The sequence below is a fragment of the Triturus cristatus genome, chromosome 12 (assembly GCF_964204655.1).
Source record: "Triturus cristatus chromosome 12, aTriCri1.1, whole genome shotgun sequence".
Taxonomy (NCBI): domain Eukaryota; kingdom Metazoa; phylum Chordata; class Amphibia; order Caudata; family Salamandridae; genus Triturus; species Triturus cristatus.
The window spans coordinates 230,263,044-230,284,631 of NC_140595.1; the positions used below are offsets into that span (position 1 = coordinate 230,263,044).

The following is a 21,588-nucleotide window of genomic DNA, read 5'->3' on the forward strand; positions in this document are numbered from 1 at the left end:
GAGCAGGTAATCAATAAAATCGGATTATTCAAAACCCACGTCGTCCTCTGGCTGAGATACATTGATGATATCTTCTGTATCTGGAATGGTACAGAGGAGGCAGCTAAAGAGTTTGTCGAGGCCTTGAATGTGAATGATTTTAATCTTTCTTTCACCAGTACCATTAATGCCAGAGAACTCGAATTTCTTGACCTTCAAGTTATCATCAAAAACAACAAACTTTGCACTAAGCTATTTAGGAAGGCAACTTCAGGCAATAGCTTACTGCACGCAGGTAGTTGTCACCCTAAAAAACTAATACGTAGTATTCCTTATGGAGAACTTCTAAGAGCTCGCAGGAATTGTAGCGAGGAAGATAGTTACCTCACTGAGAAAACCATTATGACCGAAAGATTTTTGGCCAGGGGTTATGATGCCACGCTAGTGAATCAAGCAGCTGAGAAAGTGGATAAGCTGAATAGGCAAGAACTATTATTCCCGAATATCAATGGCAATGATGAAGGTGTGAATGAACCCATAAGGTTCATTACAACTTATAACACTCAGGCCTGGGAAGTGAGAAAAAGTCTAAAAAAGTTTTGGGAAATCCTACGTAATGACGAAGACTTATGTGAACATGTAGGCGAATATCCTGCCCTCACATTCAAGAAACCAAGATCATTATGTGACACACTGTGCAAAAGTATGTTGATTGATATCAAAAAAAGCGACATAAAGGGATTTTTCACTTGCAACAAATGCAAGGCATGCAAATTCAGCAATAACTGTAAGTCCATTAAACTCTCTAAAGATCAATTGCCCATGACTATACAGAAACATTTGAGCTGCAACACAGAGTATGCAGTGTATGCACTTAGATGCCCCTGAAACAAGTTTTATGTGGGCAGCACCATCCACAAGTGTAAGGTCAGAATACTAGAACACCGCAGAGCCATCACTAAGAATGATAAAACTTATCCCATCGCAAGACACTTCTTTGAATTCCATGGACAAAATCCGAATCTTCTGAAGTTTGTTGTCCTGGACCACATCCCGGCGAGACGCAGAGGTGGTAACAGGACAAGAGAGCTTAGAAGACTCGAGTCCAAAATAATCATAAAATACAACACCATGGCCCCAGAAGGTCTCAACCTTGACGAGGAGCTATCAGTACACTTGTAATTGTCAGTAACAGCGGGTCCTGGTACTGATCTCCATGTGTCTTTAACTTTTTGTGTTAAGTTTATTTGGTCAGTGCACTTCTTTTAGTTGTGTCAACGATTTTTTATTCATCTTGCAGGTGGCCTATGGAACTGTGACTATAACGGGGATTACTGCATAAAACTTTCAACTGCACTGGAGAAAACTACTCACTGAAACGGGTTTTCATGAAAATGTTGTACTTATGGTCAGGATCTAGATTAACAATATGGAAACTTAAGCCCACTGGGGCAGGATTGTGTGAATGGGTAGTACCAAAATTACTGGTATAGCCTTTGGTTTCATGGCACTTTATTGACGTAACCCACAGAGTATAATTGTGAATCTAACAGTGAGTACTCACCGGTGCGTACTGGGGCCCAATCTGGTTCCTTGATGATGTTCGGAATCTGTGCCCACTAGGGCTTTAGTATGTATATAATAATTTTTTGCAATGAGACGGTACAATGAAGGTATGAGCATCCCAGTTTCTTCATGTGCGCACCAGCGCCTCGATAAAGTTTTTGTATTTTGAATTTCTTTTTGCAAAAGATGAAGTTGCTTGAAGTTCCGTGTATATAATTATTTTTTCTTGTGATGAAATATCGCTTGAATCAATTGCCATATGATCGTGATTGTAATCTTGAAAAACGCAATGAATGATGATGAATTCAAGTATGTTGTTTATGTCTATGGCACGTGACCGGCACTTGCGGTTTAATTCAAAAAAACAACACAGTCTGTTGCCCGTGAGAAAGGAGTGATTTGTAACTCCGAAACGCGTCGGACCTGGTGTTAATAAACACGCATTTTGATTGTGGCCTCGGCTCCAGTGTTCTTTCGTCCCGTGAGGGGAAAGTGAGACGCAGTGGTATCGAGTGGATATATATATATATATATATATATATATATATATATATATATATATATATATATGTATATAGATAGATAGATAGATAGATAGATAGATAGATAGATAGATAGATAGATAGATAGATAGATAGATATCAAAACACAACCCAAGAGTAGATCTGATTTAATGTTGGGCACTAACAGCAGCGACATATTCCCCAAACCCAGACAGAAACACAAAGGAGATCACCAAGTTAGGCTAATCTTCACCTACAACAAACAAGAAAGTCTGTTAAGAAGTATAGTTAGAAGAAATTGGCCATTGGTACTAGATGAACCGGTGATTGGTTACTTCTGCCCAAATCTCCTTCAATAACATACAGGAAAGCCAATTCCATGAGTGACGCCTTGGTTAAAAGCAGTCCAGAGCTGCAGTAGAGGGTAGCTGGCTTACACATAGAAAGGGATTTTTCAAATGTAACACCTGTCGTGAATGCATATTTGGGGTCAACTAAACATCATATTTAACCCCTTTCAGTGACAGACCTTAACAAAATCAAAAAGTTCTTTACTTGCAAAACTGATTATGTGGTATACGTGTTGGAGTGTTCCTGCGGATGGCGTTATGTTGGCGGCACTAAATTGCAAGCACACAAGCGGATACTCCAGCATGTTCGGGCAATTACTAACTCTGATCCAACTTATCCTGTTGCCCACCATTTTAAAGAAAATCATGGCAATAATTTGGAACATTTTGGACACCATCTTTTGGACTTGGTTTCGAGTTCAAGACGTGAAGGCAACAGAGAAGCCATTTTAAGAAAATTGGAAACTAGATATATCCTAGAATTAGATACTAAGACCCCTGGCGGTCACAATGCGAGGGAGGATCTTTTAACTTGTATTGAACATTAGCTTGTATCTGTTTGTCTCAATAGCACAAATGGTCACATTGGTTGGTTTCCTAAAAAACAATTTCAACAGTACTTATTATTATCAGTGTGATCCCGAAGCATAAGTCAATGAAGCAATGTAGCCAACCCTTAGTATGATACACAAATAATTTCTAGACATCAAGATAGACAGGATGGGGGAATTACACGTCACTAAGGGCATTTAAGTCTGGTAGATAACCATTCAGTGCTGCTATTTGCCTGCTCCTTAATTTTTTTGCACTTTAGGTAACCAATATGGTTCACATTTTCATGCAACAATGCACTTTATCTTTGGCACTTTAAACACTTTTGCACTTTAAACAGACTAGACTAGAAATATGTGTTAGTATTTGGCCCACAGGGGCCATATTATATGCTGATTATTTCACAAGGAGCAGCGTCGGTTTGAATATGCAGTCCCTATCAATCAAACCAGATTTTTAGAAGGAAAGTAAGCATGATTAGCAATTGGGATCACCAAACCAAAGTTTTCTAAGTAATGGTGAACTCTGTGAATGTGTGTGAGGAATAATGCATTTAGGCTTTTAGCTACTTTTTTATGTAATGGTTTTTATACAATGATTTTTAAACCGATCTGACTGCTGCTTTATACAAATGTAATTAGTATTGCGTAGTAATGTACACATTTAAAATCCATGAAATGAGACTGCTGTACATTGGATTGTAAGACAGCCCAATGCCTTCATAACTAACGTAAATATGATGGCCTCAAGACATTGGTAGTCTGTTTACAATGTTCATTGCACGTTTGAAGCACTTGTCACTTGAAAAATTTGGGTCCCACAATGCAGTGGCGCCATGTGATCAAGGCCTGTCCAGGCAGAAATGCGTCATGGCGGAATGTTGGCAATAAACATACAGCACCAGTTCTTCAGGGTCCGTGTCCGTCTTTTCTAATTGCAGGGAGTGATAGGAGTGGAGTTACTTGGAGTTACTTGGAGATATATATATATATATATATATATATATATATATATATATATTGTCCAATCCCCCTCCACAGAATGGGTCCGACACTTGCTCGGTGAAAAGGGTGAATTTTTAATTCAAATTACAGGAGCATGTCACAATGTTGCTCTGTCCATGAAACGTTGGGCAGACGCATTTCAGCCAAACGGCTTTCCTCAGTGCCCGCTTCATTTCAGCTATGGTATTGCACCTGGGGTCTGGTCTTTAAATCCAAATAGGTCTTCTCATTGGATTGCAGTACTTGCCCATCTTCCACGGCTTCTGGCTGCGCCCATGCTGTAGTAATCCATGTCGTGTTTTGTGCCTCCCGCTGCAAGAGCAAATTTAGTGATTTGCATACTCATAGACCTGGTGGTGTCCCAAACATTATATATATATATATATATATATATATATATATATATATATATTTTTTTTTTTATTACCTACTTTTTATGTAATGGTTTTTATACAATGATTTTTAAACCGATCTGACTGCTGCTTTATACAAATGTAATTAGTATTGCGTAGTAATGTACACATTTAAAATCCATGAAATGAGACTGCTGTACATTGGATTGTAAGACAGCCCAATGCCTTCATAACTAACGTAAATATGATGGCCTCAAGACATTGGTAGTCTGTTTACAATGTTCATTGCACGTTTGAAGCACTTGTCACTTGAAAAATGTGGGTCCCACAATGCAGTGGCGCCATGTGATCAAGGCCTGTCCAGGCAGAAATGCGTCATGGCGGAATGTTGGCAATAAACATACAGCACCAGTTCTTCAGGGTCCGTGTCCGTCTTTTCTAATTGCAGGGAGTGATACGAGTGGAGTTACTTGGAGTTATATATATATATATATATATATATATATTGTCCAATCCCCCTCCACAGAACGCGTCCGACACTTGCTCGGTGAAAAGGGTGAATTTTTAATTCAAATTACAGGAGCATGTCACAATGTTGCTCTGTCCATGAAACGTTGGGCAGACGCATTTTAGCCAAACGGCTTTCCTCAGTGCCCGCTTCATTTCAGCTATGGTATTGCACCTGGGGTCTGGTCTTTAAATCCAAATAGGTCTTCTCATTGGATTGCAGTACTTGCCCATCTTCCACGGCTTCTGGCTGCGCCCATGCTGTAGTAATCCATGTCGTGTTTTGTGCCTCCCGCTGCAAGAGCAAATTTAGTGATTTGCATACTCATAGACCTGGTGGTGTCCCAAACATTATATATATATATATATTTTTTTTTTTATTACCTACTTTTTATGTAATGGTTTTTATACAATGATTTTTAAACCGATCTGACTGCTGCTTTATACAAATGTAATTAGTATTGCGTAGTAATGTACACATTTAAAATCCATGAAATGAGACTGCTGTACATTGGATTGTAAGACAGCCCAATGCCTTCATAACTAACGTAAATATGATGGCCTCAAGACATTGGTAGTCTGTTTACAATGTTCATTGCACGTTTGAAGCACTTGTCACTTGAAAAATGTGGGTCCCACAATGCAGTGGCGCCATGTGATCAAGGCCTGTCCAGGCAGAAATGCGTCATGGCGGAATGTTGGCAGTAAACATACATCACCAGTTCTTCAGGGTCCGTGTCCGTCTTTTCTAATTGCAGGGAGTGATACGAGTGGAGTTACTTGGAGTTACTTGGATATATATATATATATATATATATATATATATATATAGATATATATATATATTACCTACTGGCGGTCGCCAGTAGGTAGTTATAGTTATAGGACTACGTTTCCATAGGAAATCCGCAACATTCTATTTTGAATAACTTTTGCGCCGGTCGACGAATCCTTGCGAATTTTTCAAAATAGGTGGGGCGCTACGCTCCGCTCCTACCCTGAAAGTCTCGGGGGGATTCGTCAAGCGGGGGCTGAGATAAAAGGGGGGTCCCAAAACGCGTTTTTCCCATGCATTTTTCCATAGGACCTTTAGACACAGCTACAGCCCGAACGGCTGAACAGAATTACTTGAAATTTGGCAGAGAGGTAGTCCTCAGGTCAAGGAAGTGCCTTTTGTAGGTTTGGTGTAAATCTGTTCAGTAGATTCTGAGAAAATAGCCTTTAAATCAATATATATATCTGAGCCAGCTTACGGTGCGCTTACGGTGCGCTTACCGTACGCGTACGTTGACGTGCGCGAGCGCGATTCTGATTGGCTGTTAGATCTTAGTAAACATTCGAATCGGTCGAAACCAGGAAGCGGCGGCCGCCATTTTCTCTCTCGCACTCAGAGTGTGGATTAAAAAACAAAGGACAAAAACATGTAAAGGAGCTGTTTAGCCAGCTCCAAAGCACCTAGCCATGTTGAGGGAGTCCCCAAAGATCCCCCAAGGCCAAAAACGGAATTTAAATTTTTTCGCTAATTTCTGCGATTACGCTTACAGTACGTGTACGGTAAAAAATTATTGAAAAATAAAAAATCATCCACACCCTCCCCACCCCGTGTGCAAATGGTGCCCGAAGGGCACCATTTGTGCATGGATTATCAGCTATTTTAAAAAAAATAAAATATAACCTTTCACAACGAAGCGCATCATATGTCCTCCATGTGCGCACGGTGCGCGAAGCGCATCGTGCGTACATGGCCCATCCAGCGTAACGTGGGCACGCGGTGCGCGTAGCGCACCGCGTACCCACCGTGCGTGCACAGCACTAACTGCGTAAAGTGGGCGCGCGGTGCGCGAAGCGCACCGCGTGCTCACTGTGCACGCACGGTGCGCGCACGGAACGAACTGCGTTAAGTGGGCGCGCACGCCGCGAATGGCGTAAAGTAACTTAGCATTTAAAAAACCGTACAAATTCACTGAAAAAACCATAGGTTTCACACACGTTATAGTTAGGAATTAGCATTTAAAAAACCTTGCAAATTCACTGAAAAAACCATAGGTTTCACACATGTTATAGTTAGCGGAAATTTTACTGATAAAAAACCAATGAAATTCCCCCGTTATAGTTAGTGCAGGAAACTATAACTCACGCGACCGCAATCTTCTGCTGATGACATATGTGTCTTTATGAAAAAAAAATATTTGTAATATATGTATAGCTAAAAATTTATGGAAGAAGACATGGGCAAATAAGTGTCTAAATACAGTATTAGCATCAGCAGAGGATTGCGGTCGCGTGAGTTATAGTTTCCTGCACTAACTATAACGGGGGAATTTCATTGGTTTTTTATCAGTAAAATTTCCGCTAACTATAACATGTGTGAAACCTATGGTTTTTTCAGTGAATATATATATATATATATATATATATTGTCCAATGCCCCTCCACAGAACGGGTCCGACACTTGCTCGGTGAAAAGGGTGAATTTTTAATTCAAATTACAGGAGCATGTCACAATGTTGCTCTGTCCATGAAACGTTGGGCAGACGCATTTTAGCCAAACGGCTTTCCTCAGTGCCCGCTTCATTTCAGCTATGGTATTGCACCTGGGGTCTGGTCTTTAAATCCAAATAGGTCTTCTCATTGGATTGCAGTACTTGCCCATCTTCCACGGCTTCTGGCTGCGCCCATGCTGTAGTAATCCATGTCGTGTTTTGTGCCTCCTGCTGCAAGAGCAAATTTAGTGATTTGCATACTCATAGACCTGGTGGTGTCCCAAACATTATATATATATATATATATATATATATATATATATATATATATATATATATATATATATATATATATATATATATATATATATATATATATATATATATATATATATATATATATATATATATTTTTATTACCTACTGGCGGTTGCCAGTAGGTAGATATAGGTAGGACCTATTTTCCATAGGAAATACGCAACATTCTATTTGGAATAACGTTGGCGCCGATTGACGAATCTTCGCAAAATTTTCCAAAATTTTGGCCAGCTCCGGTCCGCTCCTATCCTGGAAGTTTCGTGGTGATTCGTCAAGCAGGGGCCGAGAAAAAAGGGGGGTCCCAAAACGCGCTTTCCCCATGCAATTTCCCATAGGACTGATGACGTAGCTACAGCCCGAACTGCTGAACGGAATTACACCAAATTTGGCCAAGAGGTAGTCTTCAGTTCAGACTCGTGCCTTTTGCTTAAGTGGTGTAAATCTGTTCAGTAGTTGCTGAGAAAATCAAAAGTAAAATCATAGATATATCTATGGCCTCGGAGAATCCGCGCACCCTCCCTGCACCCAGCGCGCACCCTGCCGTGCACGAGCTGTATTCTAATTGGCTGTCAACACTCCAGATCAGGAACGGTTGGCAGCCATCTTGTGCCTCGATAGCACCGAGGCACAAGAAACCTATAAAACAAACGCGAAAAACGCGACAAGGGGGCAGGGTAGAAACACCCTGACCCCCTAGGCCTGCTCAGGGGGTCCCACAAGGACCCCCAGTGCCAAAAAAAGCTTTTTTTTAAAAAAAGAATCGACGGGGCTCCCGCGCTTCTTTGGTAATTGGCCCCAGGCTCTCAGGCCCCCCCAGCCCCAGGGACCGCCACCCCCGGGCCAACTTGTCAGTGTGGGAGGTGGGCCACGCGGCCCCCCTCCTGGAGCCTTGAATAGGCCCTGGGGACCGCCACCCCCCAGGGCCGGCTCCTGCAGTGTCCTGGGGTGCCCACCCCGGGACACTGTAGTTTGCAATGACAGGGCGGGAGCCTCGCGGCTTCCGCCCTGTCATTGCAAACTGCTTTGCTTCATTGAAGCGAGAGCAGGGAAACCTGCTCTCGCTTCAATGAAGCAAAGCTGATTGCTTTTCCACATCGGGAGCAGCATGTTAGCTGCTCCCCATGTGGAAAAGCAATGCCGGCTCCCGCAGGACGCGGGGAGCCGGCTGGGACCGTGGGGGGATTGGGGACCCCCCCACGGCCCCCAACAGAGGCCAGGTCCCCGGGCATGGGGTCCCCGGGGCCATGAGTGGCCCCCCTCCCCAATAAAAAAAAAAACAATGGCCGGCCCCGGGGGATGGGGTCTCCGGGGCCTTAAAGTATCCAGAGGAGGGGGGCTACGCAGCCCCCATCCATAAAACATTTTTTTTTTTAAAAGGGCCATGCCCCGGGAGATGGGGTCCCCGGGTCGAATTATGGCCTCGGGAGAGGGGCCACGTGGCCCCCTTCCCGATTTTTTTTTTTTATAAACAAAAATTGGGGGCAGGCCATGGGGGATGGGGTCCCCAGGGCCAAAAAACATGGAAAAGAAGGGGGGCTACACAGCCCCCCTTCTAAAAAAAAATAAAAAAACGGAATCGGCCTGAGGCCACTCCCCCTCCTTACACCACTCTGCAAACGCGCCCCCTGGTGCGTTTGCAGAGGGGGAACTAATTCCCCTTGAATACTGGGGGTCCCTGGGGGCCAACTAGCCCACCAAGAACCTCCAGTATGCCCCAGGGGGCTGCGTTGCAGAGAGGTGTAATGAGGCCACACCCCTTTTTACACCTCTCTGCAACGCAGCTCCGTGGCGCTTACTGGAAGTACCTGGTGGCCTAGTTGGCCGCTAGGGGACCTCAGGATTCAAGGGGACTTAATCCCCCAACTTAAAAGGCACCACAGAGCGCGTTTGCACAGTGGTGAAGGTAGGGGGCGGAGCCTCAGGTGATACTGTGCAAACACGCCCTGTGGCGCGTTTTAAGTTGGGGAATTCATTCCTCTTCAATCGAGAGGTCCCCTAGGGGCTAACTAGCCCACCAGGTACCTCCAGTAAGCGCCACGGAGCTGCATTGCAGAGTGGGGCGTGGCCTCTGAACACCACTCTGCAACGCAGCTCCCTGACCCATACTGGAGGTACCTGGTGGGCTAGTTGGCTCCCAGGTGACCGCAGGATTGAAGAGGAAATAATTCCCCAACATAAAACGCGCCACAGGGCGTTTTTGCACACGTCACCTCAGGCCCCGCCCCCTTCCTTTACCATTGTACAAATATTCCTCTAAAATCAGCCGAACTACGAATTCCGATTTACTCACCTGTTATCAGGAGAGAACCCAGGGCTGCATCTTTTAGACCAGCACTGACCCTGGAAAGTAATTCTAAGCGTACTTACCAGTAACTTGTATTTCCTTCCATAGGAATCCATTGTGTGGTTTTCAGCAGAAAGGTGTGTGTCCATTTTTGAAACGTACAAATATTCCTCTAAAATCAGCCTCACTACGAATTCCAATTTATTCACCTGTTATCAGGAGAGAGCCCAGAGCTGCATCTTTTAGCCCGGCACTGACCCTCAAAAATAATTCTAAGCGTACTTACCAGTAACTTATATTTCCTTCCATAGGAAGCCATTGTGTGGTTTTCAGCAGAAAAGTTTCTAAGTGTCCATTTTTGAAACGTACAAATATTCCTCTAAAATCAGCCGAACTACGAATTCCAATTTACTCACCAGTTATCAGGAGAGAACCCAGGGCTGCATCTTTTAGCCCAGCACTGACCCTGAAAAATAATTTGAAGCGTAATTACCAGTAACTTGTATTTCCTTCCATAGGAAGCCATTGTGTGGTTGTCAACAGAAAAGTTTCTAAGTGTCCATTTTTGAAACGTACAAATATTCCTCTAAAATCAGCCGAACTACGAATTCCAATTTACTCACCAGTTATCAGGAACCCAGGGCTGCATCTTTTAGCCCAGCACTGACCCTGAAAAATAATTCTAAGCGTACTTACCAGTAACTTGTATTTCCTTCCATAGGAATCCATTGTGTGGTTTTCAGCAGAAAAGTTTCTAAGTGTCCATTTTTGAAACATACAAATATTCCTCTAAAATCAGCCGAACTACGAATTACGATTTACTCACCTGTTATCAGGAAAGAACCCAGGGCTGCATCTTTTAGACCAGCACTGACCCTGAAAAGTAACTCTAAGCATACTTAACAGTAACTTGTATTTCCTTCCATAGGAATCCATTGTGTGCTTTTAAATAGAAAAGTTTCTAAGTGTCTATTTTCACAAACTTAAAATATTCCTAAAAAATCGTCTGTATGACTTAAACACATTCTTTCAACTGTTTATAGGAGATTCACCTGTGCTGGATCCAGGATCCACCACTGGGTAAGAAAAAGTAACAATAACACTACTTACCTGCTAAGTGAATTTTCTGCCGTAGGATAACATTGGTGATTCTATGTGAAAATTTTTCTAAGTGTCAACTTTTAAAATACAATAATAATCCTTAAAAATCACTACTGTAACCAAAACGCTTTTACTCAACTGTTTACAGGAGATGTCCAAGGACTGAATCTAGCATCCAGTCCTGTGGTTGAAAAGTAATCCATAAAGTAACTAATTGCATTTGACTAGAAATTCACATTGAGCTCAATGTTGCTTTGTGTTTGAAATTGTGTTGCCCATTGCAACAACTGTAACCACTGTACTTAAAAGTCTATTGCCTATTTGCAAAGTATTTAAACTAAAGTAATTCATTCTGAGAAAGTATATTTTGTATTGTAATGTATAATGTAAATAAAAAAATAAAATATCTAAAAATAAACAGTTTAAACAATGTAGTAAATCAGTATAAAAAAAATCAGTATAACAATTAATACATTAAAAATTGTCATTTACAAAACCTTTGAAATTCACTGAAAAAAACATAGGTTTCAGGCCTGATATAGTTAGGAATTAGCATTTAAAAAACCTTAGAAATTCCCTGAAAAAACAATAGGTTTTAGGGGTGTTATAGTTAGCTGGACATTTCACTCGAACAAAACCATTGAAATTCCTCCGATATAGTTAGTTGCACTAACTACATCTCGCGCGCCCGCAATCCACTGCTGATGATGTCACATATTACATCATTCATGACATGGTCAGTAACATCACTGATGACATCTCAAATGACATCACTGATGGCATCACTGATGACATCATCCACGTGACAATCAGATACACCTCATCATACACTAGTATAACCTTTCATCACTCACTGTAAAATAGAGAGTGCCAGATGTAAAACCATTGACACACCAATACAAGTTTCTAAACACCCACTCAGTGATTCCTAGATCTATACACACATCTAATCACTTACCTATAGATTCACTCATACATGCTGTCAATGATCAATAGAACACTATTAAATATACTTATACACCTATATCGACATTACACACCAGCACACATCCTAATCACTTATGAAGTCATCCTACTCACTTATGCAAACAATGGATCATACTTACTTTTATTTAGCTATACACTTATAAAAACACCACTTCATCTATTCATATAGATAATAGCTCATACTTAGTGTGTTTTAAAATCACTATTACAACTATACAGTTATCCACACAGTCACTCATACAATCACTGAGTCTTATGTATACTTATTTATATACAACAACTGACACATACACTGGCTTTTATTTTTCTAGTTTGTTGGACATGTACCATTGAGACACATATTTGCTCATCGCCACACCCATAAAGATGTTCATTCACCCAAACAACTGTTATAACATGTAGTTTTAACTTCATATACCTACTGAATTAACTATTCACACATCTTTGGGCAGTCACACACCCCCCACTGAACCACACACACATTCACTCTCCCATACAAATACTCAGTTAACTAATCAATAAATAATATAGACTTTCACATAGCTAGTAACCAACTAGTGCAGCAGTTTACACAACAACTGACAACGTGATACAGATATTCACACAGTTTAGTCACTATCCAATATATTTAGTGAGACACTATAAATTAGTCAAGTAAACAGTCAATCACACTGCTACTAAATCCTCCATCCAGATATTTATATTTATATATCCACTCATTCTTCAATGCAAATTGCTATATATATAATACATATTTAAATAACGAACCAAACCACATTCTCTGGATGATGTCATCAGTGATGTCATTTGAGATGTCATCAGTGATGTCACTGACCATGTCATGAATGATGTAACATGTGACATCATCAGCAGTGGATTGCGGGCGCGCGAGATGTAGTTAGTACAACTAACTATATCGGAGGAATTTCAATGGTTTTGTTCGAGTGAAATGTCCAGCTAACTATAACACCCCTAAAACCTATTGTTTTTTCAGTGAATTTCTAAGGTTTTTTAAATGCTAATTTCTAACTATATCAGGCCTGAAACCTATGGTTTTTTCAGTGAATTTCAAAGGTTTTTTAAATGCTAATTCCCAACTATATCAGGCCTGAAACCTATGGTTTTTTCAGTGAATTTCAAAGGTTTTTTAAATGCTAATTCCTAACTATATCAGGTCTGAAACCTATGGTTTTTTTCAGTGAATATATATATATATATATGTATATATATATTCCAACGTATCGTTCGGCACACCAAAGCCGCTTCAACGGCGGGCAACACGGCCGGGATGCCAATCCCAACAAATTCCAACGCAATCCAGTAAACAGTTGTAAAGAAAACTCACTGGTGCCGTGGCCTCAGTTTCAAGATGTGCTTTATTCAACGGATCTCCCTACGCGTTTCGGAGTTTCAGTCACTCCTTGATCACGGGCGGGGATTCAAAGTGCAAGTGATACATTTAAAGGTGCAGCCTCCGTATTGCGTCAACGTGTAGTAAACATAGAAAACATTTTCTCAGTTACATTGTTGCAATAAAGTTATAATTCAATTTTATCGTATTCCGCATATAAACAGAGCAGAGAATGTAATTCACTTATCAGTGTTAGCACCAAACATACATGTTTTAACTTCATTTTTATAAAGAGAAATTAAGTAAGATTGACAGTACAACCCAAGTGGGTGTTCGCATAAAATAAACATAAAATGTTGTAACTCCAGTGAGTAATAATCAATTAATGTGGTGTCTTCTTTACATCTATTCAATGTGCTACAACTGCTCGTTTTTATTTTCTTCAATCCTGCAACAAACCAAAAATCACTGTTAACTTGGCAGACTGCTATGTGTCAAAATTAATAAAACTTTAAAAACCCTTAAAAACATGTTACGACAAATGCAGCATTTAAACAAAATTCATCTTAAATGTATTGACATTTCCTCATCCTGATTCAAACCTATGGGGCACATGGTGTCATATTTGATAATCATTTTTGATTCCATCTTCCTCAATTCCAATGTCCTATTGCCCCCTCTTTCCCTAAGAGGAACACAATCTAACACCATGAATTTCAGAAGATTGACATTTTGGTTGTGTTTCTGATAGAAATGACGGGCTACCGGATATTGCTTGTCATGATTCTTTACAGCCCTAAAATGTTCAAGAATCCTTTTCTTTACTTTGTTAATAGTGCTTCCAATATAAAATTGGTTACATGGACATTTAAGTGCATAGGTTGCATATTCAGTATCACATGTCAAATGCTTCGAAATTTTGTACGCTGGTTTTTCAGTGTTTAATTTCACAGTCTTACAGCTTTGACTGTATTTGCAGGCTTTGCACTTATTACAAGTGAAGAAACCTTGTATCACATTTCCTTTCTTGGTTTCTTTTATTGTACTAGTCATCAGAACATCTCTTAGGGATTTAGCTTTCCTAAACGTGATAGAGGGATGTATACCTATCTTTTCTTTAAGATCAATATCAGTTTTTAAAATTTCCCAATATTTGTTCAGACTTTTTCTAACATCCCAAGCTTGGTTGTGATAGGTTGTGATAAATCTAAGCTGTTCATTAGTTTCAACCCTCTCTTTTCTTATGAACATGTCTTCTCTTTTTATTTTAGCTACTCTTTCAATGGCTGAATTAATGGTAGCTTTGCTGTAGCCACGTTCTGCAAATCTTTGACTCATTACTTTTTCTTCCAGTGCATAATTCTCTTCTGTGCTGCAATTTCTTTTGGCGCGTAACAATTCACCAAATGGAATGCTGTTAATCAAATTCTTAGGATGGCAACTCGTGGCGTGTAACAGACTGTTACCAGCTGTTGTTTTTCTGAATAATTTGCTACAAATCTTTTTGTCATGAATTTCTAATCGTAAATCCAGAAACTCAATAAAGTTTTTATTGGTTTCACTGGTAAATTGTAAATTCAATGTATTATTATTCAAATCAGAAACAAAATTCTGTGCCTGAGTTTCTGTGCCCTTCCATATGCAAAAGATATCGTCAATGTATCTGACCCAGAGGACGACGTGGTCATGATATTGTCTGATGTTTCTGACAATCTGCTCCTCCCACCAGCCGAGGTATAAACCTGCAAAGCTGGGGGCGAAGCAGCTTCCCATCGCTGTCCCCTGGGTCTGTCTATATATCTGTTTGTTGAACAGAAAAAAATTGTTTTTAAGACACATTGAGATCATTTCTAATATCATTTCTGTGTGTAACAGAAAAGACAAAGATCTTCCCTTAAGGAAGTGTCTACATGCATCAATGCCTTGATTCTGGGGGATGCTGGTATATAAACTGCATACATCCATACTCATTAAGAGGTAACTGTCTTCCCACATGATGTCAGTGATAATTTTCAAAAAATCCCCTGTGTCTTTGATGTCCACCAGGCAGACCCATTGTGTCCTCAAGAGGTAGTCCTCTTGAGAATATATCAAAGTACGTTGACTATTTTTTGCAGCCTCTAGTGCAAGGATTACCCTCTTACATCAAAGACACAGGGGATTTTTTGAAAATTATCAATGACATCATGTGGGAAGACAGTTACCTCTTAATGAGTATGGATGTATGCAGTTTATATACCAGCATCAATGTGTCTTAAAAACAATTTTTTTCTGTTCAACAAACAGATATATAGACAGACCCAGGGGACAGCGATGGGAAGCTGCTTCGCCCCCAGCTTTGCAGGTTTATACCTCGGCTGGTGGGAGGAGCAGATTGTCAGAAACATCAGACAATATCATGACCACGTCGTCCTCTGGATTAGATACATTGACGATATCTTTTGCATATGGAAGGGCACAGAAACTCAGGCACAGAATTTTGTTTCTGATTTGAATAATAATACATTGAATTTACAATTTACCAGTGAAACCAATAAAAACTTTATTGAGTTTCTGGATTTACGATTAGAAATTCATGACAAAAAGATTTGTAGCAAATTATTCAGAAAAACAACAGCTGGTAACAGTCTGTTACACGCCACGAGTTGCCATCCTAAGAATTTGATTAACAGCATTCCATTTGGTGAATTGTTACGCGCCAAAAGAAATTGCAGCACAGAAGAGAATTATGCACTGGAAGAAAAAGTAATGAGTCAAAGATTTGCAGAACGTGGCTACAGCAAAGCTACCATGAATTCAGCCATTGAAAGAGTAGCTAAAATAAAAAGAGAAGACATGTTCATAAGAAAAGAGAGGGTTGAAACTAATGAACAGCTTAGATTTATCACAACCTATCACAACCAAGCTTGGGATGTTAGAAAAAGTCTGAACAAATATTGGGAAATTTTAAAAACTGATATTGATCTTAAAGAAAAGATAGGTATACATCCCTCTATCACGTTTAGGAAAGCTAAATCCCTAAGAGATGTTCTGATGACTAGTACAATAAAAGAAACCAAGAAAGGAAATGTGATACAAGGTTTCTTCACTTGTAATAAGTGCAAAGCCTGCAAATACAGTCAAAGCTGTAAGACTGTGAAATTAAACACTGAAAAACCAGCGTACAAAATTTCGAAGCATTTGACATGTGATACTGAATATGCAATCTATGCACTTAAATGTCCATGTAACCAATTTTATATTGGAAGCACTATTAACAAAGTAAAGAAAAGGATTCTTGAACATTTTAGGGCTGTAAAGAATCATGACAAGCAATATCCGGTAGCCCGTCATTTCTATCAGAAACACAACCAAAATGTCAATCTTCTGAAATTCATGGTGTTAGATTGTGTTCCTCTTAGGGAAAGAGGGGGCAATAGGACATTGGAATTGAGGAAGATGGAATCAAAAATGATTATCAAATATGACACCATGGGGGGAGGAGCCAAGATGGCGACCGGAGCAGTCGCTTGAGCGCCCGGCTCCGTCGGCCCTTGGCCTCGGACTATCATCCTGATTCCTATCCTTGCCGATTTTCGAGGTGCAACGCGTGCGACGACGCGCTGACTGCGCCGCCGCTTTCCCGAAGTCTTAGCCCGCCCGGATGCCGGAGTTCTTGGTGCCTTTGTTCTCCGCCCTGGACCCTTGCTCTACTGTGGCCTCGGCCGGCCCCCTGGAAGCGTCGCAGTCACCGGACCCGCTGGTGCAAATCTGGGCCCGAGGTCCCGATCCCGCCTCACGCCACGTACGGTCGCCAGAAGAGCCGGGAGAGAGACGCCCGGACACCTCCTGTACCCTGCACCTGACGGGCTGGAGCTAGAGGGTAAGCCCCGGTGTGGCGGGTCTCCTACCCCGCTCTGTGGACCACGCTGTGGAAGGCTGCAGACCCCCTTCTTCTATGGTCTAGTCGGCTGCAAAGAGAGCCCGAGGGAGGGGAAGCGACTGCTGGCTTTCACCTGTTGTGGCGCAGACCTGTTGGGAATTGCCTCCTTGTCACGATCCCCCCCCTGGCCACGGTACCGTTCAACGGTAAAACATGGCGCTGATTGCCTGCTCGCTGCTGGGGGGTGATGCTCCGGTCTCGCCCGCTGCCCGCTTCGCCCTCCCTCTACCAGACTCCAGCTCCCCAGTGCCGTCCCGGATTGCTGCCGTTGTGGGGACGCAGCTTCCGCTGACATACGGCTCCGTTCTGGCTGCCCTGCGGGACTTTCGTCTGCAATTGTGTGTCGGCTTGCAAACGCTGAGTGAGCGGTTCGACTCTACACTGTCTGCTGCGGGCCGTGAGCGCCCCGTTTGTGATCAACAAGACGTGAGTCTGCCAGTGCTGTGGTCCTCCTGCGGGGAAGCAACGACTGGGTATAACGGTGCTACACTGGTGTCTTCATTTGGCTTTCCCGGCGCTCAGGATCAATCGCTCTCCTGCTCAATGGCAGATACTTTGTTTCCCCGGTCATTGCTGCCTGCTTTGTTGTTGCCTGCCTCACCGTGCCCGCAGGAGTTTCCAGCTGAACTACACCTGGCGACCTCGAGGAACCGTTCACGGTGGCCTACGGCTCCTTTTATGTGGAACTCATGTACTTTACAAGCCAGGTCTGGATTTTATATGGTGTGCAAGGGGACCTCAATAGATGATCGGCGGCCATTTTGTGACTCTACTTCTCCATCTTCTCCCAAGTGGCCATATTGTCTTTGTCTGTTCGGGATGCGGGGCATTCACGAGGGGGCGGGTCTAATCGTACGCCCGCGATCGGGCCAGGGCTAGATTACTTTCTATCATCATGGCTTCACGGCCGGGCTGGACTGGGACTGGAATTGTCTACATATGTTGTGCGCACTCGTCGCGATCTGTCTGCCTTCTTTTCCTTGGTGTTACATGCTATCTTCACACGACCGCCTTTGGGTGTAGTGGGGTTTCAGTGTGTGGAGGATTGGTTGGCCGGTGGTGTCGGGCGCTCCGAGGATACGTGGGCTCCTCCCCACCTCCTTTCTTCTTTCTTCTCTTAGTTTCTTTACTCTATTCCTACTTTCTCTCTCGTCTATATTTCGGGTTCATTGGGCGACAGGCACTATGCTGGGGGGGGGGTAGGCCATAGCCTCCGCATTGGTGTAGGGTGGGGGGGTAATTTACTGGTTCTTTTTAGTTCTATGGGCCTCTTTCTTTCATGTCTCTGCGCTATACTTGTTTCGATTCGGGGTCCGGGTGTGGGGTGGATTGAGTGGGGGCGGCTTTTAGGGGGTGCGTATTTACTACTGTGATGATCCTGTTATCTAACTGCATCGCCTTACTGTATGAGATTTTCTATGGCTGTTTTAATGATGCTGCTGCTCTCCAGTGTATGAAGCCGACTTGCGGACTCGAATCTCCTTGTTTCTATCCTTTACTGACTTTTTTCTCGATAAAAATTTTTTTTTGAAAACCTTAAAATTAACCTTCACTTCTCCTTCCCCCGGTGTCCAGGATCCCTCCAGTGTATGAATCCTGAATCGTTGCTAATCTTGACCTTGACGCACAGGGGATGTATTGTTTGTCTCTGTGCTCAACCGTATTGTGGCCGGCCTGATGGTTGTAGGCCCGTATTTGTTCTTTTCCTATGCACAAATAAAGGTTTTTAAAAAAAAAAAAAAAAAAACACCAAGTGCCCCATAGGTTTGAATCAGGATGAGGAAATGTCAATACATTTAAGATGAATTTTGTTTAAATGCTGCATTTGTCGTAACATGTTTTTAAGGGTTTTTAAAGTTTTATTAATTTTGACACATAGCAGTCTGCCAAGTTAACAGTGATTTTTGGTTTGTTGCAGGATTGAAGAAAATAAAAACGAGCAGTTGTAGCACATTGAATAGATGTAAAGAAGACACCACATTAATTGATTATTACTCACTGGAGTTACAACATTTTATGTTTATTTTATGCGAACACCCACTTGGGTTGTACTGTCAATCTTACTTAATTTCTCTTTATAAAAATGAAGTTAAAACATGTATGTTTGGTGCTAACACTGATAAGTGAATTACATTCTCTGCTCTGTTTATATGCGGAATACGATAAAATTGAATTATAACTTTATTGCAACAATGTAACTGAGAAAATGTTTTCTATGTTTACTACATGTTGACGCAATACGGAGGCTGCACCTTTAAATGTATCACTTGCACTTTGAATCCCCGCCCGTGATCAAGGAGTGACTGAAACTCCGAAACGCGTAGGGAGATCCGTTGAATAAAGCACGTCTTGAAACTGAGGCCACGGCACCAGTGAGTTTTCTTTACAACTGTTTACTGGATTGCGTTGGAATGTATATATATATATATATATATATATATATGTTCCTAAAATTCCTTCGCCTCCCGTGTGAAGTTTCTCGCACGGCGAAAGTCACGGAACCACAGCAAGGTATTGTTTTAAAACAGGATTTATTTCCACACCATTGTGTAAAGTGAGCAAAGATAGGATATATATATATATATATATATATATATATATATATATATATATATATATATATATATATATATATATATATATATATACATACATATGTATATATAAAATTTACTTTAAACAAAATATATACATATAATGTGAAAGTATAAACTTAAAAATATTCAATAAACATGATGGTACATTTAAAGAATATACTGTTTTAAATACACGTATTCAAAATGTATATTTATTTATTAATAAACAATATGGGTACCTTTTTTTCGGTATTCTTAGAAACTATATTTAAGATATAATATTTTTCATATTTACATTAGAAGTATAGGACCACAATATTTTTGCTAATGATATTTTTGAAAATCTTTCTGTCACTTGATATTTTTGATTATGATATTCTGTCAATGATCCAGTATACCAGAACTAACCATGGTCTCCGGTGACTTAGAGAAGAACAGATCTCAAACGAACCAGTATGAAATAAGGTAATGTCAAACGTAAGTTTCAGCCCTCGTTTCTGTTATTGATATTCTCATTAGTAGTTAGGGCTTTGTAGACTGACGATATTAAATACCTAGCATAGGTTTAATTTTTCAGCTCCAGCCTAACAAAGGTTACTGACCCAAAGAAAGATTCGTCCCAGATTTCACAGCCCAAGAGTTTGGTTTCTTGTCTGCGTGGAGCTCTTCACACTACAAAAAGAACTCTGAGTGGCAGTGGCGTGTGATATCCTATAGGTGCAATGATGTCATAGTTGCAAGCACGGTTCTCTTGAGAGTTGCCCCCATCTGTGCTTCTTCTATTAAAAGTGCCCAGCATTTCACATCATTACAGAACTAACTTCCTTTGATTGACTTTTTATGGCCTTTGTACTAACCTTGTCAAAGAACTGGTACAGTATCACTGTCTGCTCCAACTGCTTCCTGGACTCCTCCAACCTGCTGCAGAACTCTCCCAAATTCCTTTTGTAGGTCTGTAATTTAACCTGATAAGTCAACAGCTCTCCAAACGAAACACTGTTCCACCTCTCCATACGCTTCAACAATTCATTGCCCCTGATGCAATATTCCTAAAAGGAAAAGGTGAATTAATTCAAGCTATTGCAAACTACTGAACCAGAGTGACATGATTTCTAAGGGGCATGAGTAGCAAACAATTGGTCCAATCCTGCCACTGTTCATGAGAAATTCCTAAACTTCCTTGGTACCATGGAAGAAGCCATGCCATAACTGATAGCCCCAATCATCACATTTTCAACATTCCACCCTAGCCCAGACGTAGAGCTTGACTAGCAATAAATGTTAGGGCATACTTCGAGATTATGTATAGTGTCTGAGTGCTATAATAGGTAGAACATAGGACACGTCCTAATGTTCTGAAGACATCGGATTTCTCTTTGTATTTAAAGTATACGTATATATGTAAATATGTATGCATGAGTACAGAGATCCATCAAATCAACACTGTATATATTGTTTTACAGATTTTAATTTGGTGGGTCACGATTCATAAGAGGAGAGGGATCAATTATGATCCGTGAGTTCAATCTTGCTTTCAAGTTTCGCTCTTGTTTGTAAGGATTCCCGTATTTCTATGTGAGTAAGGCATGTGTTCAAGGGTTTGAAGTAGGAATATTATTGTCTGAATGACTTGGCTGTAAAAGCTTTTTCTGGACCAGTGATTGGTTTATGATCATTCTTGAATGACAAGAGGAAAACAATACAGTGCCCCCCCTGAAGGGACTCATGCAATCACAGCTTGATTGCCTTGAG

The 21,588-nt window shown here is 41.2% G+C and overlaps 1 protein-coding gene across 2 annotated transcripts in view; it reads right to left on the reverse strand.

Annotated features, from left to right (window-relative positions):
• PLEKHG4 (pleckstrin homology and RhoGEF domain containing G4) overlaps positions 1-21,588 on the reverse strand; it is a 1,592,954-nt gene that overhangs the window by 841,068 nt on the left and 730,298 nt on the right. For both annotated transcript variants that reach the window (XM_085638629.1, XM_085638628.1), the window contains exon 10: positions 20,694-20,885. In XM_085638629.1, coding sequence (XP_085494755.1) covers positions 20,694-20,885 — 192 coding nt within the window. The remainder of the gene's footprint in view (positions 1-20,693; positions 20,886-21,588) is intronic.